Source organism: Opisthocomus hoazin, chromosome 1 (genome assembly GCF_030867145.1).
Source record: "Opisthocomus hoazin isolate bOpiHoa1 chromosome 1, bOpiHoa1.hap1, whole genome shotgun sequence".
Taxonomy (NCBI): domain Eukaryota; kingdom Metazoa; phylum Chordata; class Aves; order Opisthocomiformes; family Opisthocomidae; genus Opisthocomus; species Opisthocomus hoazin.
In genome coordinates, this window is record NC_134414.1 from 133,988,724 (window position 1) to 134,008,233 (window position 19,510).

General features: G+C 46.3%; 1 protein-coding gene across 1 annotated transcript in view; it reads left to right on the forward strand.

Moving 5' to 3' along the window:
• Positions 1–19,510, forward strand: part of GAP43 (growth associated protein 43) — a 60,975-nt gene that overhangs the window by 18,798 nt on the left and 22,667 nt on the right. Inside the window, exon 2 of the mRNA XM_075436865.1 lies at positions 13,234–13,861. Within this exon, the coding sequence (XP_075292980.1) occupies positions 13,234–13,861 (628 nt within the window). The remainder of the gene's footprint in view (positions 1–13,233; positions 13,862–19,510) is intronic.

Genomic DNA, 19,510 nt, shown 5'->3' on the forward strand with positions numbered 1-19,510 from the left:
TGTTATTGTTAATGGGTCAATAGATTGGACTGGCAAGAACCAGCCTTGTCCTCTGACTTCCTGAAGAAGCAGGCATTATGTCTCTCTACCAAGAAATGGCTCTGTATTTTAGATGGTGCTAGGAGAAAGCAAGCTGTTTCCTATAGTATCTAAATTGTTTTTCCTCTGTAAACCAGTGTGCTGCCTTGTGACCTTTCTTTTGTTCTGCTCAGTCCTGCTGTCTTGACTCCTGTTGCTTGTTTCATTGCTTCCTTTCCCGGCACCACAAGGGAGATATATCCCAAGGATGTAGAAATAATAATGGTTGTCATCATCATAAATCCTCATGCATTTGGCTCTTCTCACAGTGGGCACCTCTTCCCTCATCTGGAAGCTCACCATTAGGACAATGGGAGCCTGGATGGAAACTCTTGGAGAACCTCTGAAAAGTGTCTGACATCCTTCCACTCCATCTTACTTGTCCTAGCTTGCTCCAGCTACACAACTTCTTGACATCCTCAGAAAACCCCTAAATCTGCTGAACAGTATTTGGGGGAGGCTGACAGGAAAAGGAGCAGCCAGACTCAGGGCTGTGTTTAACAATCTGTGTGGATTGCTAGCTATCTATAGGACACTTGGCCATTCATAAGTTCCCCTAAGCTTTTTTTTTTTCTTCTTCTTTTTTTCCCCTAAGTGCTTAGCTATTTTCAGCACCATCTATGTTCGTGGCTGCAGCTTTTCCTGCTGCCTTTGGGAGTCGGATCCACACATGGATTTATTCTTAGCTATATTGCTAATTATTATTTTCGTGAGTATAGTGTTTCATTATTCATTAAAGCTGGGGAGACATTTTAGTCATTTCTCAGTAGAAAAAACGTAAATTCAGTAACAAAAGAAAGATTTCCGAGTAGGGCTTAAGAGGGCTAGGAAAAGCAATCTGGCAAAGAAGGATGTTATGACAGGTAAGAGCTGTTGATATACAAAGGAGTGTTACTAAGAAAGTAGAAACAAGCTATTCTCAACATAGACAAGATGTAGGAGTCTGGCCAAAACTCTGGGAGGAACTCATTAGTTCCCCAAAGGAATAAATTGCCAGAGAAACCCAGAGAACCATCCCTGGGGGAAATGTCCGAAGACTGGTAAAAACACTGCTCTTGCAGGGTGGTTTAAAGATGAAGAAAATCAGCTCTGCTGCAGTGCACAGGGAGGGCCTAGAGGACCCTGGAGATTTCTAATTATTCACTCTCCAGTGTGTGACAAAGCTTCAGTGTAAGCTGGCCCTTACTAACAGAAAAGGAAACACTGCACATTTTCTTGTGTTGGATTGTCTGTGCATACTTCCCGGTGCTTTTTGTCTGGCTTTGCGTGGGATCCTGAGGGAAGAAGGTTCCTGTTCCAGAAACTCACGAGTCCTTCTCAGGATGAAAACTCTCTTTCTGTAGCACATCTGCAGCAGAGCACTAAGAAGGGGAAGGAACTTTGTGCGCCCTGCCTGCCCAGCCATCCCCTCATCCTCACCAGGGCTCCATTTTCCCTCGACTTCTGTGCCAGAGGGGCTGCTGAATAAAGCCCTCCACAGAGAGGGCTCCAGTGGTGCCTGGATGTACAGTACAGTTGTGCTACAGGTGCACCAGACACAGTGATCTGACCTGAGTGCCTGGGGAAAACACACTACAATGTGCAGTGCTTTGAAGCTACTGCTGTGCTTCCTGGCTGAAGAATGGAAAAAAGCAAGAAGACTTTAGGACCAAGATGTTTAAAACTTATTGCAGCCCTTTTTTAACAATAACTTAAAGATGGGAAGCCCAGGGAGTGAAAAAATGGAATGAACAAACAGCTCTGCTACAGCAGAAAGCTTAGGAGAAGCTCTGGGTGACTACGTAAATATGGCTATGATATACTAGCCCTTAGAAGTGGCAAATCCAAACACTTGTGGCTTTTTTTCCCTATCGCATCTATTCAACATGTTCCATTTGGCTGGAGGTCTTCATAGCACTAACTTCACAGTCCCCACAAAGGGTCTATCGCAGCATGCACTGCAGGTTTGCCTTCCCCCTCTCCCTTTTTCAATAGGGCTGTATACAGTAGAGGAGCAAAGCAGGAAACCAAATGGCTCGAAGCCACATGTGCGTTTCCCATAGCTCAGTGCCAGTCTCTAGAATAAGTGATTAAGCCCCGAGGCTATTGGGTCTTGTGTTCAGCTGCCTGTGGCCCCAGAGGATATCTGCAGTCAAAGCCATGTCTGTGCTCTGGTGACAACCCTACCTGAAGGAGGGGAGAGGGGTATGGCACAACATTATGCCTTCAGTGCTGTACCACTCAGGAGTGACAGCTGCAATCACAGACCCGATTCATCAGTTCTGCGGACCTTGGAAAGCACTGAAGTTACACTAACTGGGCATGGTCTCAGGCAGTCAAGCCCATGTTCTTGGGTGAAGGAGGCTGTGTCAAACAGGTCCCCTCTGGAAACCTTTTCAGGTTCTGACAGACACTTATGCCTCCTTTCAGAATGTTCTCATCCTGCGCTGACACGAAGGAATAGATGAGAGCATAGATTAAATATTGCACAGTGCTTTACCTTGCTACAGCACCATGCAGTTGAGACTCTTGCAACCCTACAAACACTAATGCAATTAGATTCAGAGTCCTTCTGGAACATAACAGTGTCTCCTCTCACAAGTTGCTTGAAGCAGCAGACACAGAGGTCTTGTAAAAATTATCCCTAGTGAAAATGTCATTGAAATCTATAAAATTACGCTCCACTTTCACCATCTAATGTTGCATTTGGCATTGAAGTTCCAGTAAGGTTTCAGAACAACTGTTTGTTAATAAGCTGTAGAAGCTTCGGGATAGGAGGAATAGAGGGAGATGGTCTAGGTCTTCTCACACTTTGCTCTAAGTCAGCAGTATCTAAGATCATAGTGGGACCAATAATCTCTCTCCTATATCTGATATCTTACGAGTAGGTTTAACTCTTCCCCTTCTCACCTAAACTAGTGACTAAGGAGGAAGGAGATACAGGATCTCTCTCCTCCTTTCCCTGCTTGTACTTTAAACACATAAAAGGAATGAGAAAAAAATGTAGGTCAAGAGTGATTTCACAGGTAAGGTCTCTGGCATCCAAGACATGCTGTTGCTGTGAAGAATTCAGATCTGTAAGAGGGGTCCATGTCTTACCTGTTGCTTGTGGTGAGTTTCATACAGATACTGTTGTGAAAGCCCTATCAGCCACCTTGCAGAAGACCTGTGGAGCGAACATCAGCACCAATGCTACCATTGAAGTAAAGGTGGCTGGAGAGAATGGCCAGGGCAAGCCAGAGGAAGAAGTACATGTGGACACATAAGGGCAATTGCTGGGTCAGTCAAGCTCAGATGGACACGAAGATCCACAACACAAATTAATAAACAGAGGTCCCGTGAAGATCAGAGCCAGCACTCAACACCATCATTCTCTGCCTCCAGCAGCAAGGCTGACACACTGTCCTAGTGGAGCTGGGGCTGGTGTTAGTGGGGTCAGGCAATCCCATGAAGCAAGAAGCAGAGCCATGCCACTGAGACCTGCTGAACCCTTCAGAAGCTGAGAAAAAGCCAGCTGCCCCAGTGAGGAGATGGAGTCTATACCAATACAAAGAATCCTTTGCTATGGATTCCTGCTCTTTGGGGATACGAGATACTGGTATACACACAGAGTTCAACTCTGCAGTGGGGATGTGGGGTTGATCTATCTGGAAAAAAGCTGAAGAGGTTATGAGAGAGGATATCTTAGGCAGAGCTGTTTTAAAGGCAGTGTTTAGAATTATGTAGAGCTGCAACTCTGGTTACTTGGGTTTTGCTGGGGGCAACCCTGGTGATTTGGAAGATTGTACTCTGCTCCTTGGGGAATGGGGAAGCTTTTGGCTAAAGGTTGTGCTGTGGGTTAGGCTCTCTTTCAGAAGATTAGAAAAACAAAAGACAAACGTCTGACCAGGAGGATAATGAACAGTCAGAAAGTCCTTGCCAGATCCTGATCAAGAGTCTGGTTGCTACCTTCTTCAGGTCACCATGTCATTTCAGGTGGGATATATACCCCTGTCCCCCCTGAAGTTCAACTGCTGTATGTGGTTGTGGGCACAGGTAGCAGCTGCAGGGTTTCACCCCAGCAGGAGCTGCTGTTCAGGAGAGACCTTTTCTTCTTTGCGCAGATGCTAGGTGTAAAGCAGTGGGGGGTGAAAGATCCTGTAGAAACATCACTGTCCGGATGCTCTGTGTAGCAGAAGTTCATTGTTGAGAAGTGTGGGAAGACAGAGGAGGCTGGTGCACAGCCAAAGCATTTTCCTCATTGAAGCCTTAGTTGACAGGAGCATGGCTGATGGTGTGGTCTGTGATAATTGAATAGGATATTCATGAGAGCACCTTGCCTCCCCTGCAGCACCACAGCAAAACTTCAGGTTTCAAGAGCAGAGTAAACATTTCCCTTTACATTTTACAAGTAGAGTGACACAGAGCTACAAGCAAAGGACTGAACAGCCTTCATTCCCCACCTGGATTTCCTCTCTTGTATCTCCCTGCTGCTTGGGAGAAGCTGCTCCATCTCGCTTCCCCCCTCCACTGTCCAGGATGGGGAAGGAGCAGGAAAGGCTCTGCCCAGAGCTGTCACACATTAGCTCACCCACATCCAAATCAGCCTGCTTACTGACAGGGCCAGGTCCCCAGCAGGGCACTGCTGAGACACTAGTTCAGGGTCCTCGGGACCACTGCTAGCTCAGTGCTCATGGAAATGACAGCCAGGGTCATGCAGCGAGGTGGCGTGGGCCAGAGAGAGCACTGCCAACACCTCTCCCAGCTGTGGCACAGTCAGTCATGCAGATCTGCTCCAGGAGACCCTGCTCGGCTATTTAGCTGCCTGTTTTTTCTTGGTGTTTCCCTCTGTCATGCCCTTCGGCTGTGGATCAGTGCTTTTCTCTGTCTCTCTCCCTTACACTCTCCCTTCCTCTGTATCGCATCTCTGTGCCTTGGCCTTGGACAGGTTTTACCTCTCTCCCTGCCTTTCCTTTTCTCCTCTCTATTTGGTTCCTTTGTTCTTCCCTCTCCTCTACTCTCATTGCTTTCCTTTTCTGCCTTGAGCTCTGCCTTCTCCCTCTCTTCGCCTTCCGCCTTACCAGACCAGCTCCTCACAGTGCCTCTTCCACCCACCCTGGGTTTCAGCCCCACACCTCCCCTTCCCTGCCCACCCCAGCAGTGGCAGAGCCTGGGGCAGTGCTGGGGTGGAAGGTCGCTGCTGCAGTAGCAGAGCCCACCCTCTGAGAAGCTTCCCAAACCACTGAGAATTAGTTCGTTCCTTGCTTTCCCTAGTTGCTGGGGTTGTTTGTTTGACTTTAATGAACTTGCAAATGCTTTCTCAGAAGAAAATTGCTCCCATTTCCAGTGACATAAACTAAAATAACAATAATAGAACAAATAAAGCCCTGAGCTTACCGTCAAGCAGGGAGAGAGCTACTCGATGCTACTTGATGCTTAGCACTCTTTCATCACTAGGTTGAGATTTCACGGTGGTGGCAGTCACTCCCAGAAGGTGGTACCAGAGGACATTCAAGGTTAATAGGCAGGTTAAAAAGAAGGTTCAGAGACTGGATGGACTTGGGCCTTGAGCCTTTCATTGTTATTCTGCTGGCTGCAAAAACCCTGGGCAAACCAGCAAGGAGCACAAGCGGGTGCTGAGCTAGTGACAGGGCCTCGGTCTAGTTGCCCATGGACTGATGGTCCTAGCATGAAATTCCTCACAATTTCTAGATGCAACCAGGAAAGGTCAAGGTAGCCTCAGAGCCCAGCAGTGGAAGGGCTTGTATTATCGCTGCCTGCAGTTGACTCATGCTGGGGAGCCATAGGGATAATTCCTATCACCAGAGCTGGGTGCAGCCCTGTGTTCCCACGGAGGGAATGGGGTAGGAGCTGCAGGACGCAAGCTACTGCTTCTTGTGGAAATGGCTCTAGAGACCTTGCATAACCCTGGACCCTGGGGAGGCTCAGCAGCTGCCTGCACCGGATCTCAGGGAAGCAAGTCTGAGCTGTAAATTAGCCTCTGGCCCTTGGCTGCAGCTAGAGCAGAAACAAATGTGTCCAGCCATCATGGGGGCAGGCACTCTGAGCTACCAGAGGTTAATAACAGTTCTCTGAAAATTGTTGTGGAGTCCAAAACTAAGCAAGCAAGAAAAAAAAAGAGAGTGAGAGAGAAAAGGTGGTGAGGGAGAGAGATAGATAATTCAGGGTTTTGTTACATGCTTATGGTCAGTAGACCATGGGATTCAGAGTCTGAAGGTGTTACTTTAAAATGATTCAAATAGCAGCAACCATGCTTGCTCGAACTGCATTGAACAGGACCACACAAAACACATAATTTGAGCCTGGATAAAATTTCTCTTTAGTCCAGTAACATCCAAGCTTGTGTTTCTGTCTAAGCCCATCTGCAGCAGAAATCACATATTCTTTGAATGGACTTTTCTAATCAGTGCATAGTTCAAGGGAAATTTTTCACCTGGTCCTTTTGCTGAATTTCTTGAACATGGTCTATTTTGGGAGTGGAAGTACACTGTCAGCTTGTATACCTTCCTGCTTCATTTCCAGGCTTTGGTCCCTTGATTGTAATACCTGCTGGCTGTCTCCTTCTGGAGCAACACAAGTATTTCCCTCCAAAAAGAAGACTAGGCACAACTGACAGCACAGTATGTGCCAGGACCCAACCTGAAGCAAGAGCATACATGTTGATCATGCCAAACACCCAAGGCCTTCAACTCAGTGCACACAGACCTTGTGCCCTCAAGTGCCCTCACACTCTTAGGCCATACCCCAGGATATACACATGCCCTTGACATTAACTACAAAAGCACCACCTTGACAAGCTGCAACTCCGTCCTGTCTCTGAGACTTTGGGTGCTTTGAACTGAAAGAGGAGTGAATGCATCCTGTGCCCCGCAACCACTGAATTGCTCCACAGAGCCCAGATCAGACCCAAGGCAAAGGCTTTTCCCCAATGCTGTCTGCAAGCCACTCTGCTCCAGAAGGCACGAGTCCTGGACATCAGCCACTTTGCATCAGCTTCAGGGGTAAAGGTTTTCTTTCTTTCACCCAGCCTGCAAAGGCAGCATAGGCAGTACTGAGTGCTATAGAAGCTTCAAGATGGTAGATGACACCATGCTTGACCAGCAGCTTAGCAGAAATGGGGTGACAAACAGAAGGGAGAATCACAAAACGGATGAGGAGAGTGTAATGGATTTATTGAGAAGGCACACTGAAAATATCTCAATAGGTCTAGCTTAGATTATTTTCTACCTCTCTTTTCAGTCACTGAATGAATATGAATGAAATGAATATCATCCATCCATCTGCCTGACTATCATTAGCTTATTTCATTCCAGACACCGTAGAATAGAGGGGAAATTTCCTATGTGTGAGAGGATCTTGTAGAGGAAAGGATGGAAACTCCATTGTTAGAGGATTTGAAACTGGAGAGCTGAAACCCTGCTAGTTATACCCTGGGGAACCATCCTGCATAAGCCCTCAGAGAGATGAATTAACCTTTTCTCTCTCAGGGGTGTTTTACCCACCGTCACCATAGTCATCCTGGGAAAAAGAAATGAACTCTGTTTGTTTCCTCGCCTTGCAGACAGGTTTTGCCGAGAGGTGCCATTCTCTAGCCAGGTGTCTTCACACCATTTAACTGGGTTAAAAAAAGCTGTTCTCTGTGCTAAATTGCTTCCTCACTTCACAAGGCGTGACAGCCTTTTCTCTCTCTCTCGTGTGTCCATGCTTCACTCCTTCTGGGGAGACAGCTGGTCTTTTTTTTTTTTTAATGCATTCTGCTCCTTAAATACCGTCTCTGAGACAAATCAGGTCATGTAGAGCCAGGCCCACAAAAGCATTGAGGTGACTCAATCCTGTGAAATCAAGGAGAGTCAAGGGCCTAAATTTCTTTGTGAGTCTGGGCCCAAGTGACGTTGAGTAACATCAGTAGGAACACATTGTGCTCTAGTCAAGATCAGAGCATGGGCTGAGATGCACCTTAACCCCACAAGTACCACAGACGACCAGCTGGTTCAGCATACCTTCACCTAGCTAACTGAAGGAAAGATTTCCACACATACCTTAGCACAGGTGTCGTGAAAAAGGAATGACTTGGGGTCCTTGTATCTTTGCATGGGGAACACAGATTGTTTGGGGTTTTTTCCTTAATAATCAGGTATCATATTTCCCTTGGGCTGTGAAGCGGGTTATTGATAACTGTCACTGGTCCTACGGATGTCGAGGCTCTGGCCAGTATTGATGCCTTCTCTGGTGAAAGCTGTGTAAGTCCTAAGTCTGGACTCGTGGCACATGGGTTTCCAAATACCAGGAGATGGCAATGTGAATTGAAGGGCTCTGGAATTTGATGTCTTGTTAAAGAGGAGCTCCTATCTAAGGACAGAAAGGAACAGGATACCAGGATGATGACTGAGTATACACTCAGCAGTCTGATCCTAGGGTGAACACTGAGGAGGCTGGCACATGCTATATATTGGTGGGCAGAGAAACATCAGGAAAGGGAGAGAGATAGAGAGGGGCAGAGGAGATCGTATAATATTGAAAGACCTTTTAATGGAACAGCAAGATCTTTCTTGATCTCTCCATCCCAGCATCCAAAATACACAAAACTATGTGATTATTTTTCCAAGGTCAGGCAATGAGGTACACCACAGGAGACAAGTGGACAAACAGTAAGCAAGGACCAAAACACTCAGTCCCCTCCTTTCTTGCTCTTTGCCTATGTGTGGCTGCAAACACATGGAACATCTGGAAAACGTCTAGTTTCTCCATTTCTCCTTTCCTGACATACCAGCATGTGGAACATTTAGAAGGGCCTGGAGGTTATAGTAACACTTTCTTCATTCTTTGCCATATTTTGACCCCTCTGTAAACTGTGAGTTTGGAAGTGGAAGGTGGAAAGATGGCCAGAGATTAGAAATCTTCTTGGGGTCATGGCTCCATGCAGCTTCCTCATGCCTGGTACCTAAGAACTGACCTCTGCCCTGCCTGTGTCTTAAACATGAGTTTCTTATCTCCTACTCTCTCAGCTATATGACAGCAAGGAAACTCTCACTTACAGGAACAGTCAGCCTGGGAAGGGATGTCCTAGAAACTGGAGGTGTGGCAGACAAGCAGATGGAGATGGTGAGAGGATCATCCCTCTAGGATTGGAAAGATGTTGTGGGCTGTGTAGATAGAGACATAAAAGCTTAACAGTGTGTTTCATAAAGGCAAAGCTTTGCACTCTGGCTTCAGTGGGTATGTGGGGGTGGTCCTAATAAAAAAATGGACAAATTTGACTATGGGTGTCCTTTTATACATCCATATAGCTATGTATCCACCACCTTCAGTGATTTCAAGTCCTTCTGCCATTGAAGGATCTATGATTTGTTTCACACTAAATGAAACAGAGGACATTTGCTCTGTGTAAAATGACAATACATTGCATGCACACTTCTAATATAATGAATATGTCAATATTAAGTACTAGTATGAGTTTGCACATAAATGTGTAAATGAAGGGGAGTTTGATGGAACACTAATATATGAAACCGATCCTTACCAGATCTGATTGCTGGCTGAGAGCTCTAGATTCTGTACAAACACCATGACAGCTAGTAATAATAGTCACTTTATTCCAGCCACAATACTACAACCAAGATGTCATACACGCATGGCAGATAGATAAGACAGACAGATTTCTTGTTTTCCACTGAGATGCTTTTGAATACATCCTGGCAGGGCTGACTCACTCTTAGCTTTCCAAGAAAGATAAATTGCTTTCCAGGAGCTTCACTATATACAGGTTATTTTTGAGCAGCTTCCTTAATTAAGGTTTATCTGCTGTGTGCGTAATCCACAGATGAAGAGCCGTTGTCTTTTTTTTGTGTGAACAGAAGTTTCCCTCTGAACAATCTGTTTCTCACCCAACCCATTGTTATACAACATGACACACATACTGTATGGATACCGTGTCCTACCCCAGAAGTAGCTGCAGGCCAGTAGCCTGAAAATAAGTCACTTCAAATGCCTGAGATGCTTCAGTGGGGAAGGACTGAATAGAAATGGGATTCCTGAGGGCCACAGTTGGCACAGACAAACTATTAGTACATTTCTTTCATCCATGACCTTAAACTCCACCTCTGCCTCAGCTTCATGTTTCTTATCTCCTATAACTGAAATTATGCTGAAAGCACCCTGTTGGAAATACATTTTGCAGTTGCAAACCTTGTGCTCTGGCAAGGACTCAAACTGATGTCATCCCAACTGGGATAAGAGGACAATGATGTCATCGGAATAGCAAAGAAGCCTTTTAGCTCTGTTGTGCGGTAGGTGCGGGTGAGAGGTTTGAGTCTGACCTCCCTAGAGAGGAAAAGTGCTCTCCCATTCCCTGCCAGGTAGAGGGCTGGCTGCCAGTCACAGCTCTCCGGAGTTCATCTGTCAGAATAGCAGGGGAGCCAACCCTGCGGCTCCCTGCACCCCAGCCTTCTGCTAGCAGCGGGATGGAGATAACCCTTCGCAGAGCTGCATGGCCCAGGTAACAGGGTAACTCCTCTGGAGCCAGAGGCATGCCTGCAGCAGGCCACACTTCTTAACAGCTGTGCCGGTTGGCGCAGGAGGGATGTGGGATGTGAGAGCAGCAAGGCCAGAGGCAAGAGAGATCTCCCTTCAGTCAGTGATTTTCATCTTCGTCCAGGGATTAACAATTTTATCATGTTCACTAATGGTTTTGCAGGAATCAGGCATATGGGACGGACCGTTAGGGTCTTGTGGTTACGTCTAAATTGTCTTTCCAGTCTCTCAGTCCTGCTGGTGTTTGAAATTGGCCACAGTCTTTAGGGAGAGGAAGTCAAAGCTAGGGCATCTAAGTGTTACACAGTGCTATAAAGGAGTACCTAGTCTATCTTCACATTGCTGTGGCTACAGTGTAATGCAGGCATACTGAAGCTCTCCTTAAACCAGCTAGTCCAGGTATTAGTAGTTATGTTGCCACAGCAACACAGGACTTGCTGCAAGCTGCAGAACTTGCCTGAGGAACGGGATGGGTGAGCCTGTGCAGAGCTCTGCACTACCCTGGCTGGATCACAGCTTTCTGTGAACATGCTAGTTTAAAGGTACTTCCGACTGGTGCTGAAATAGGCTGAAAAGCTTAGCCCAGGTGCTCAGTAACACAGTGCAGAGTTAGCTGTGCGAGCAGAAGACATACATGAATGGTTATGGCATGCTAATGTCTGCATCGTCTTTACACATAACCATCACCTGCTCTCTGACAAGCTGACACGAACATGGAAGCCCACTTTCCGTACTACGTCACTTCATGCACTGTGGGGAAGCGTAGACGTATCTGCTCAGCTGTGCCCCTGTGAAAGGTACAACCACTGTTTTGTTCCTGGGCATGGTCAGAGCGCAAAAATGCCTTGTGCTGAATTCTGTGCATTAATATCAGTTGTGTGTTCACGCACGGGCTTTTTCACTCACCCCGTACCTAAGGATCCTGGCACCTAGTCTCACTCTCAGACTTCTTTCCTGCTGTGTGCAGACCCATCCTCACCCCTGTGCAGCTGTGTGGAGGGGCTCTTTTCCTTGATGCTTTGGGGCTACTTGTTCCTTGGCCACCATACCCACTCCAGCTCACCGAACCCACTCGAGCTCTCCCCTGTTTACGTGGGGAACGATCCCAGGTGGGGACCAGGGCTAGGGTGGGGGATCCTGTGCTCACTGGGGACCTGGGGGGAGATAGTGGGTACCACCTCTGGCATGCCAGTGGCCAGGCCTTTGGTTGCTGGCATGGCTTCGCTCACGTGTGTGTGCCCGACCCTGTCTCACTCTGTGGAAATGATCACTTCCAGTCTGTTTCCCAGTTATCGCTGCCAGTGTGGCCAGTCCTCTCTGCCCCTCTTCACAGGCATGGTGTTTCCAGTGCCGCACATGTATGTTGTAGTGGCTGCTTCTCCATTTTTCCTGCTGCACTCTTTTTGAATGTATTTATAGGCTGTCCCCTCTCTCTGCTGCTCTGGTCCTGGGCCTTCCCCCAGATGGCATCTCTCAGGTGGAAAAGCCTAAGGAGCGGCTTCCTCTTCCCACCCAGGAATAAACACTTGCTGTCTTCCTCAGCCAGCTCGTTGTCCTTCTTTAGTGACCTGAGCCAGTGTTGAAAACCAGATGCAGACAGCAAAGAGGCTGGTGGCTCTGCTTCTGAGTAGCTCTTCTGAATGCTTCCCAGTGGGAATATTAATATAACAGTGTCCTTTCATCAATACGCAGCTGAGCTGTTACTTGCCCAAGGGCTGCTAAATTATTGGGGTGAAGCATGGTATGTCCTGTAGATTCAGTGGGGGTTTACAAGCTGAGCATTATCTGTCTGCAGCAGACCAGCACGAGGCACAGGCTCTGTTTTAGTCGCATTTAAGACTAATGCATGGCTTAAGTCTAAAAAACATAGGGAATGACAGTTCTTTGTTGTAAGGCTGAATTCCCCCCAATAGTCAGAGATATAATAATCATCTGCTGAAACTGGAACGACTGATATCTATCTGCCTATTATTCCTTCATTGAAACCGTGAGTGGGAAGCAGAGGCAAAGTGCTTGGGGTGCTTGCAGGCAGGGCATTTGTCAGGAGTGTATCCTGTGAATATCTGTGTATGTCTGACAGCATGCGTCTGCCGTGGGGCGGGCAGCAATACTATTCTCTGTTGGCAATCCTGAGCCAAAAAGCCATAAAGGACAAAATGCTCATGCCATTAGAGTCACACACCTGTGAAACAAGGTGTCATTAAAAAGAAACAAAGACTTGAAGGCAAAGGTGGATTTGGAAGGACTGTGAAAATCCCCCTCGGGAGAGTGTTTTGAAAATGTGTAAGGGAAAAAATTGGTATATTTCAAAATGGATGGGAAAATAAATCATGGGAATAGAGACAACCCAGCTGGTGCAAGCCTTTCCACACAGCCAAGGTGCTCTTAGCATTGCTGACAGAGATGATGAGGTGCTTTAAAGTCCTTTTACAAACCCACTGTGTCTGTCCAGCCCTAGGATGTAATTAGAGCCACCTGGCTTCACACCCATACCAAATGGAAAGGCTGCTTTGAAACTTGTCACTGGTTAGCAGGAGGGGAAGGTGGGACATTCTCTATAAAACCAGAGCCTGGGCTGCACCTGGAGAAATCTTAATTTACCTCCCTGTTTTCTCCTCTGTCTTCCTCCTTTGTTCTTCTTCATAGGTTGAAAAAAATGAGGACGGAGACCAAAAGATTGAGCAAGATGGCATCAAACCAGAAGATAAAGCTCATAAGGCAGCCACCAAAATCCAGGCCAGCTTCCGTGGACACATAACAAGGAAAAAGCTCAAGGGGGAGAAGAAGGGAGATGCCCCGGCATCTGAGACTGATGCCGCCGACAAGAAGGAGGAAGGCCCTGCCGGTGGAGCGGCCGAGAACAAGGAGAGTGAGGCTCCTACTGCCACAGAAGCAGCCGCCGCAGACAGTGCCCAGCTGGAGGAGGGCAGCAAAGACAGCAGCGCGCCAGCGGAGGAGAAAAAAGGAGATGGAGCCGCCGACACGGGTTCAGAGCAGCCAGCCCCACAGGCTGCCACTCCTGCTGCCTCCTTGGAGGAAAAGCCCGCTGCTGCCGCCGCCGCCGAAACGGAAAGTGCCACTAAAGCTTCCACTGACAACTCGCCGTCCTTGAAGGCTGACGAAGCCCAAGACAAAGAGGAGCCTAAACAAGCCGACGTGCCTGCTGCTGACACCACTGCCACCACCACCCCTGCCGCAGAGGATGCTACTGCCAAGGCAACAGCGCAACCCCAAATGGAGACAGTGGAGAGCAGCCAAACCGAAGAGAAGACAGGTGAGTCTGGAGAGACAAGAGAGACAGGCCTCTCCAGAAATGGATGCCTCCCTCGGTCTCTTGGGGACGCATCTGAGGTTGGCCAGAAAGGGCTGGTGCGGGGTCAGACTGAGGGCTAACAAGGGAATCCCCTTGCTGGGTTTTAGGAGTGGAGGGAACTGCATGTTCTTGCTTATTAGCTGCTTCCCTGCTTCTCAGCAGCTTTTGGAAATACTGCAGCCCCTCTCAAGGCTCCCATTCCTCTAGGTGGAGGTGCCATCGAGCCCTTTTTTTCTGTGGTGCTGGGAGACTGTCAGCCAGCTGGGAGGCTTGCAGGAGCCTGGGAGAGCTCCCCAAGCTCTGCATATGCTAAAGGCAGATGAACCTTCCCAGTCACACTAGCACAGGCAGCTCCAGCAGGGCAACAAAATAGCCCAAGCTGATACCAGCACACTGGAGGCTGCCAACCTGACCTGAAAATCTCACAAGGCAAAATGCTCTCATACTGCAGAAGGTCATTTAGCGTTGCTGGTGGGATGGTCAATAAGGAGCCAAAAGGGTCTTTTTTCCATCTGCTTGTAATTCGATGAGATTCCTGGTACAACCACATCCTAGTCAGGAACATCTTGTTATCAGCATTGCTTATAGTTTCACTCACACCAATACTTCTAGCCTCTGTACTTGGAGTAGCCCATGACAGCCACACTTGCATGAGGCTTTTAGATGTGTCAGCTGGGTTAGACCCACATGGTAAGAGGATCAGGTAGGGAAAGGGAAGATCAAAGGCCCTGGCAGCTCAGTGAGTGAGGACAGAAGAGAGGGTTGAATGCAAACGGTCGCTCTAGGAAGTGTTGTTAATTCTTTGCTCTTGACAGAGTGCAACTCTGCTTAACTGGTTCCCCTGGGAAGAGGTGCAAAGTTTTGAGAGGCAAAAGTGAGCATTTTTGACAGAGGCATAGTGTTTCCAAACCATAAAGAAGAGCCGTTTTTGAATTGTGATACTGAGCTGCGTAGAAAATGCATCAAAGAGCTGAGGATACTTTTGCTCTTGTTCTTCACCTTCCTTATGTTATCAAAGAAAGAGAACATAAATAAAAAAAAAGGTAACATCAGAGGTAGGCACCACATAAAACTCCATCAAGAGGAAGCGCCAAGCATAACTGGCCTCCACATTTATGAAACATTCAGTTGTACAGGGCATTCTGCATTCATTAGCTTGTTGGGGCAAAAATGTGGCATATCACCTTGATATTCATAAACAACCTGATGTAAATGTTACAGAGCCTCAGCATCCAGTCTTGCATTTGCTGATGTTTCTCCATCATTTCATTTTGTCCACTACTTCTGTTCCACAAATTACAATTCCCACTCTCTAATTAGACTTCCAAGCTTCATAGTTAACTCAGGGCTTCAGGCAGCTCTGTTCCTGCTCAACAAAGTGGACCAATGGGGAAGAACAGATATCCAAAAGGACTGATAAGTACTGGGAGAGGAGCTCATGTACAATATTTATGATTTAAGGTATGGACAAGGGACGCAGATTTCAAGAGCGTGAGTCTAAACTGAATGTACACAACACCAAAAGGTTGCTGGTTTTACCTCCTTGCATTTAAACATTTCTAGAGATAAGCCTTGAAATTACATAGTCCAAGTTGGGTTTTTGTTGTCTAGGTCTCCTGCCCTTTGTTCTTACTCTGTGTGATGAGTTCAGTGGCAAAATAAATGTCATGTGATTTGTGAAATCGAATTTGGTATGTTGCATGCTGTACTTGCGTTGTTTTTATACTTGGTCAAAGTATAAACATCAATGGCAAAAATAGGACAGAGTGAATCAGAGTTTTGGGGACCTCTGTACATAGGATAATAAGTGCCAATTAACTCTTATTTAAGAATTAGGATGCCTTATTCCTAAAGAGGAATAGTGATTCTGCTTTGAATTGACATTCTATTTTTATTCAGATTAATCTGCTGTGATGGATAGTGGCAGGAAATTCATAGTAGCAGGCTATTTGGTTTGCTTAATTTTACCTGTTTTGAGTTTCCAGTCATCAAAGACTGGTTTATTCCTATGCAGTATTCTAAATTCTATGCAGATATCTTCCCCATGCTCTTGTTGGCTTTAACATCATTTGAAGTGGCCATTGAAATGCATGATTTAATATGCATTTTCCCATGATACTGTTACTTATGTAAATATCTAGCCAACAGAATAAGTTGGAAAATCTACAATCAAATATATATTTAAAAATGAGTTTTCAGTGATTGTTTGAGTGTTCAAGGCAAGTATGTGCATTTATTTATACTTATTCGATATGCATACAGTAATACTCAAGTTTACCAGTGTTTGCTGAAAGCAAACATGGAAGGCATGTGGCCACAGCCAAACTGACAGTCTCTGTAAAATGTTAATGAATATAGATTTTTTTCTAAATTCCTGTTCCAGTATGATATCAGCCTTCCAGTCACAAACTCGAACAGCTGGGTAAGTGCCCTCAGAGCCATCCAAGGAATAAACGCAAAAAACATTAAACAGGCCTTCTTGTCCATCTCTCTGAGGATCCTGGGTTGTGTTCTGCAATACACTCTATAGCACAAAGTCCAGAATAGTAAGAAGCTGCTTTCTCCTTAAAGAATATTCCACAAAAGAGCATCATCACAGTATAAAAGTTCCCACAGACAGGAATAATTTCCTGACAGAAAGCCTATGTTTTCTTTTCCTGTCTTCATCCTGTTACTCCCTCTCATCTCTTTAAACCTCTCTGTTTCTCTCTTGGTACTTGTTTGTTCCATAGACTTAAAGACATTTGCCATGTCTTGACCTTTCTCTCAGCCATCCCTCAGCAAACACAGCACTGGTGGTTGCTGGCACGGCTGCGACGGTGTGGTCATTCGTGAAAGAGGGAGGGCTACCAAACATCTGCCGCTCCAGTACTCCTCCAGCCTGGGGACAGATCCTCTTTCAGCTTCATCAGTCCCCTTCTCCCAGAAGTCATCCCCTTGGCTTTCAAAGGTCATCTCTTATCGCTTCTGTGATCGAAGACTGGCACAGTAGTATGCAGTGTCAGGCTGCCAAAAATAAATCAAATTGGCTTCCAGCCAGTGTCATCGGTTGGCTGGTTGCCATGGCATGCTTGGCTGCTACTACCATGAGGCGTGCCGACCGTGCTACTTTTGCGTGGTGATGTTCGTCTTCCTTGAATTTTACTACAATGGCTGTATTGTGTTATCTGTGGATATCTTCCCTGGTGCAAATACAAGCAAAAGGCAAGGGCACCTTCATCTGAAGGCAGGACAAAAAAGACAGGAAGAGGGGGAAGGAATAGCTAACCAGATAAAGAGAAGTGCATGATTTTTAATGCTTAATATTTAATGTTTCTGGAGTGAGGGAGAGGCAGGTGATTCTTTGTACCAGTCCCTAATTCCCCTGATGGCCCTCAGCTCTCCTTCTTATTTAGTTCCACATATTCTACCTGCCTGTTGGTAACAGCTTAGTGAATGGCTTCAAACAACTGTCCTGTATCCAGTATTAGTTGATCTTGTGCCCTGGGCATGCCCAGTTGTACAGCAGGGCAATTTCTAGGCAATCCTCAATGTATCAAAAAGCATATGGAAAAAGTAGGTGGATTCCAACCTGGGTAAACCATGAGATGAGTCACTGGGCTTCATTCAGTGGCAATGGGTGACTGAGGTAAGAAGGACAATGTTTTAGTTCTCTTGTCTCCTTTTGATGGGTGACTTTCATGCCAAGAAGGTGTTCTCTTATCTGAGCATTCTTGCCGTGACTTACGTTTACAGGCTTTCTTGTTACGATCCAGCTTTTGCCTCTTTGGTGTTGGCATTATGCTTAGAGAGGCTCCCTGAGATGCCAGCCTATTCAACAGGATAAAATTCAAAAGTGGTAGGAGGGAATTTATACATTACATATGGATGAGGAAGTGAGACTTATTCTAACCTAGGTTGCATTGGCTTAAATCCGGAGAGTTGCCATCAAAGTCATTGGAAAGAGTCTACATTAGCGCAGCTTTGAAATAAGATCAGCATCCAGCACAGCAGACTATAGAAGAAGATGGGCTACTGGGTGCCTTAGGGGGAGGAGAGGAGGTGAATGTCACACAATGTTGGATTCTTTTTGTACTTTCCCAAGTTTTTGAGTCTTACCTCCAAATTTGGCTAGCTCTCACATCAAAAGCACTCTCAGATTGTCAGGTAAGAATACAACAAAGCCCAGATATGTGAAAGAGTAAATTGTGCCTGAGGAAACAAATGGATCTTCTTTTGTTGGGAAATGAAGAATGCTTTCTCTGGCTTCATGAAATAGCTTTACAATAGAGCAGTTTCACAGCTGAAATGAAAAATCAGACAGATGACAATTGCTTTGCATGTAAGCGGGCCAGCAGTTCCCCCAGGGCCCTGTATCCTGCAAGCAAGGAGCACTGGGAGGCACATCTTCACTTCCTCAGAGGGAGCAAGTCCCTATGGATCCTTTTTTATGGTTTAGAGTTGAATCAGTTCTTTGTTTTCAGTTCAATCATCATATTGATGGAAGGACAATACTTGCTGCATCTGGGGAGCACTGGCTATATAAAGATTTGGAAAGGGAGACTGTCTATTGTCATGTACTCGCTAGAAGGTACAGCCTGCACTACACAAGGGGATTGCAGTTGTATGACTGGAATTTTAGTCTTGGCCCATGGGTAGCTGGGGTGAGGCAGAACACCCTCACTGCCCTTGCTGTTTCGTGGGAGCTTATCTCTGCTGCTACACCTGGCAGCCGAGGAAAGCAATGAAAATACAGCAGTCTTCCCCTGACAGAAAAACTCTAAGCAGGCGTGCCAGCATTTTCTTGTCTGTAGTACTACTCCAGCAACAAAGTAGATATATAAATGCAATTTAGGTTACCTGCAAAGTGCTGAAAGGTGTCAAAGTGTGTGCCTAGTCCTCAGTTGCTCTGAAATTTTTAATCTTTGCATTGTGTCTACATGGGTAGAAGCATTACATATGTATTTCACAGCCTGCTTTGCACTGGTGCAAATAGCCATGTGAGGGGCAGGAGGAGGAAAGTGGAATGCCACAATTTTCCAGAGAACAGGAAGCCTACACACTACCTGCTACAGATGCAGGACTTCGTCCTCTGTTGCAGTGAAATACTGTCTCTGGTCCCATGTGTGCCTCAGGTCTGCTATTTTCTACTGAGATGCAGCTTTGCCTCATATAGGTCGGAACTGCACTAGAGGGCTAGAGGTGAAGCAGGACCTGACGTCTTTTAATGAAATTTTAAGTGTCACTAAGCATATTTACTGATAACAAGGCGTGGGCTGACTCTGGAAAATGCCTCTTGAGGAGAGCAGGTTAAACACTGTTTTGCACCAAGGAGGTACCAGATCTTTTGGAAACTCAGTAAGAAAGGCGTGGACACTCAAGGATGGTTAACTAGTTTATTTTAAGAAGGATGGAAATTGTAGGAAAGGTGACAGCAATCTTTCATCCCTTCTGATTTTGGGAACCACAGCTGTTGCAGTATCGGCCGAGCCCCTCCTCGTTGATCATGACAAACTGCACAGAATTCCTGTTCACGGGGAAGTTGGCCAGCCTCACTCTTCTTCACATCTTTGTAGTATTCTTCCAACTGAACAAAGCTACCGGTCTTGAACCTGTACAATACGGAACTTT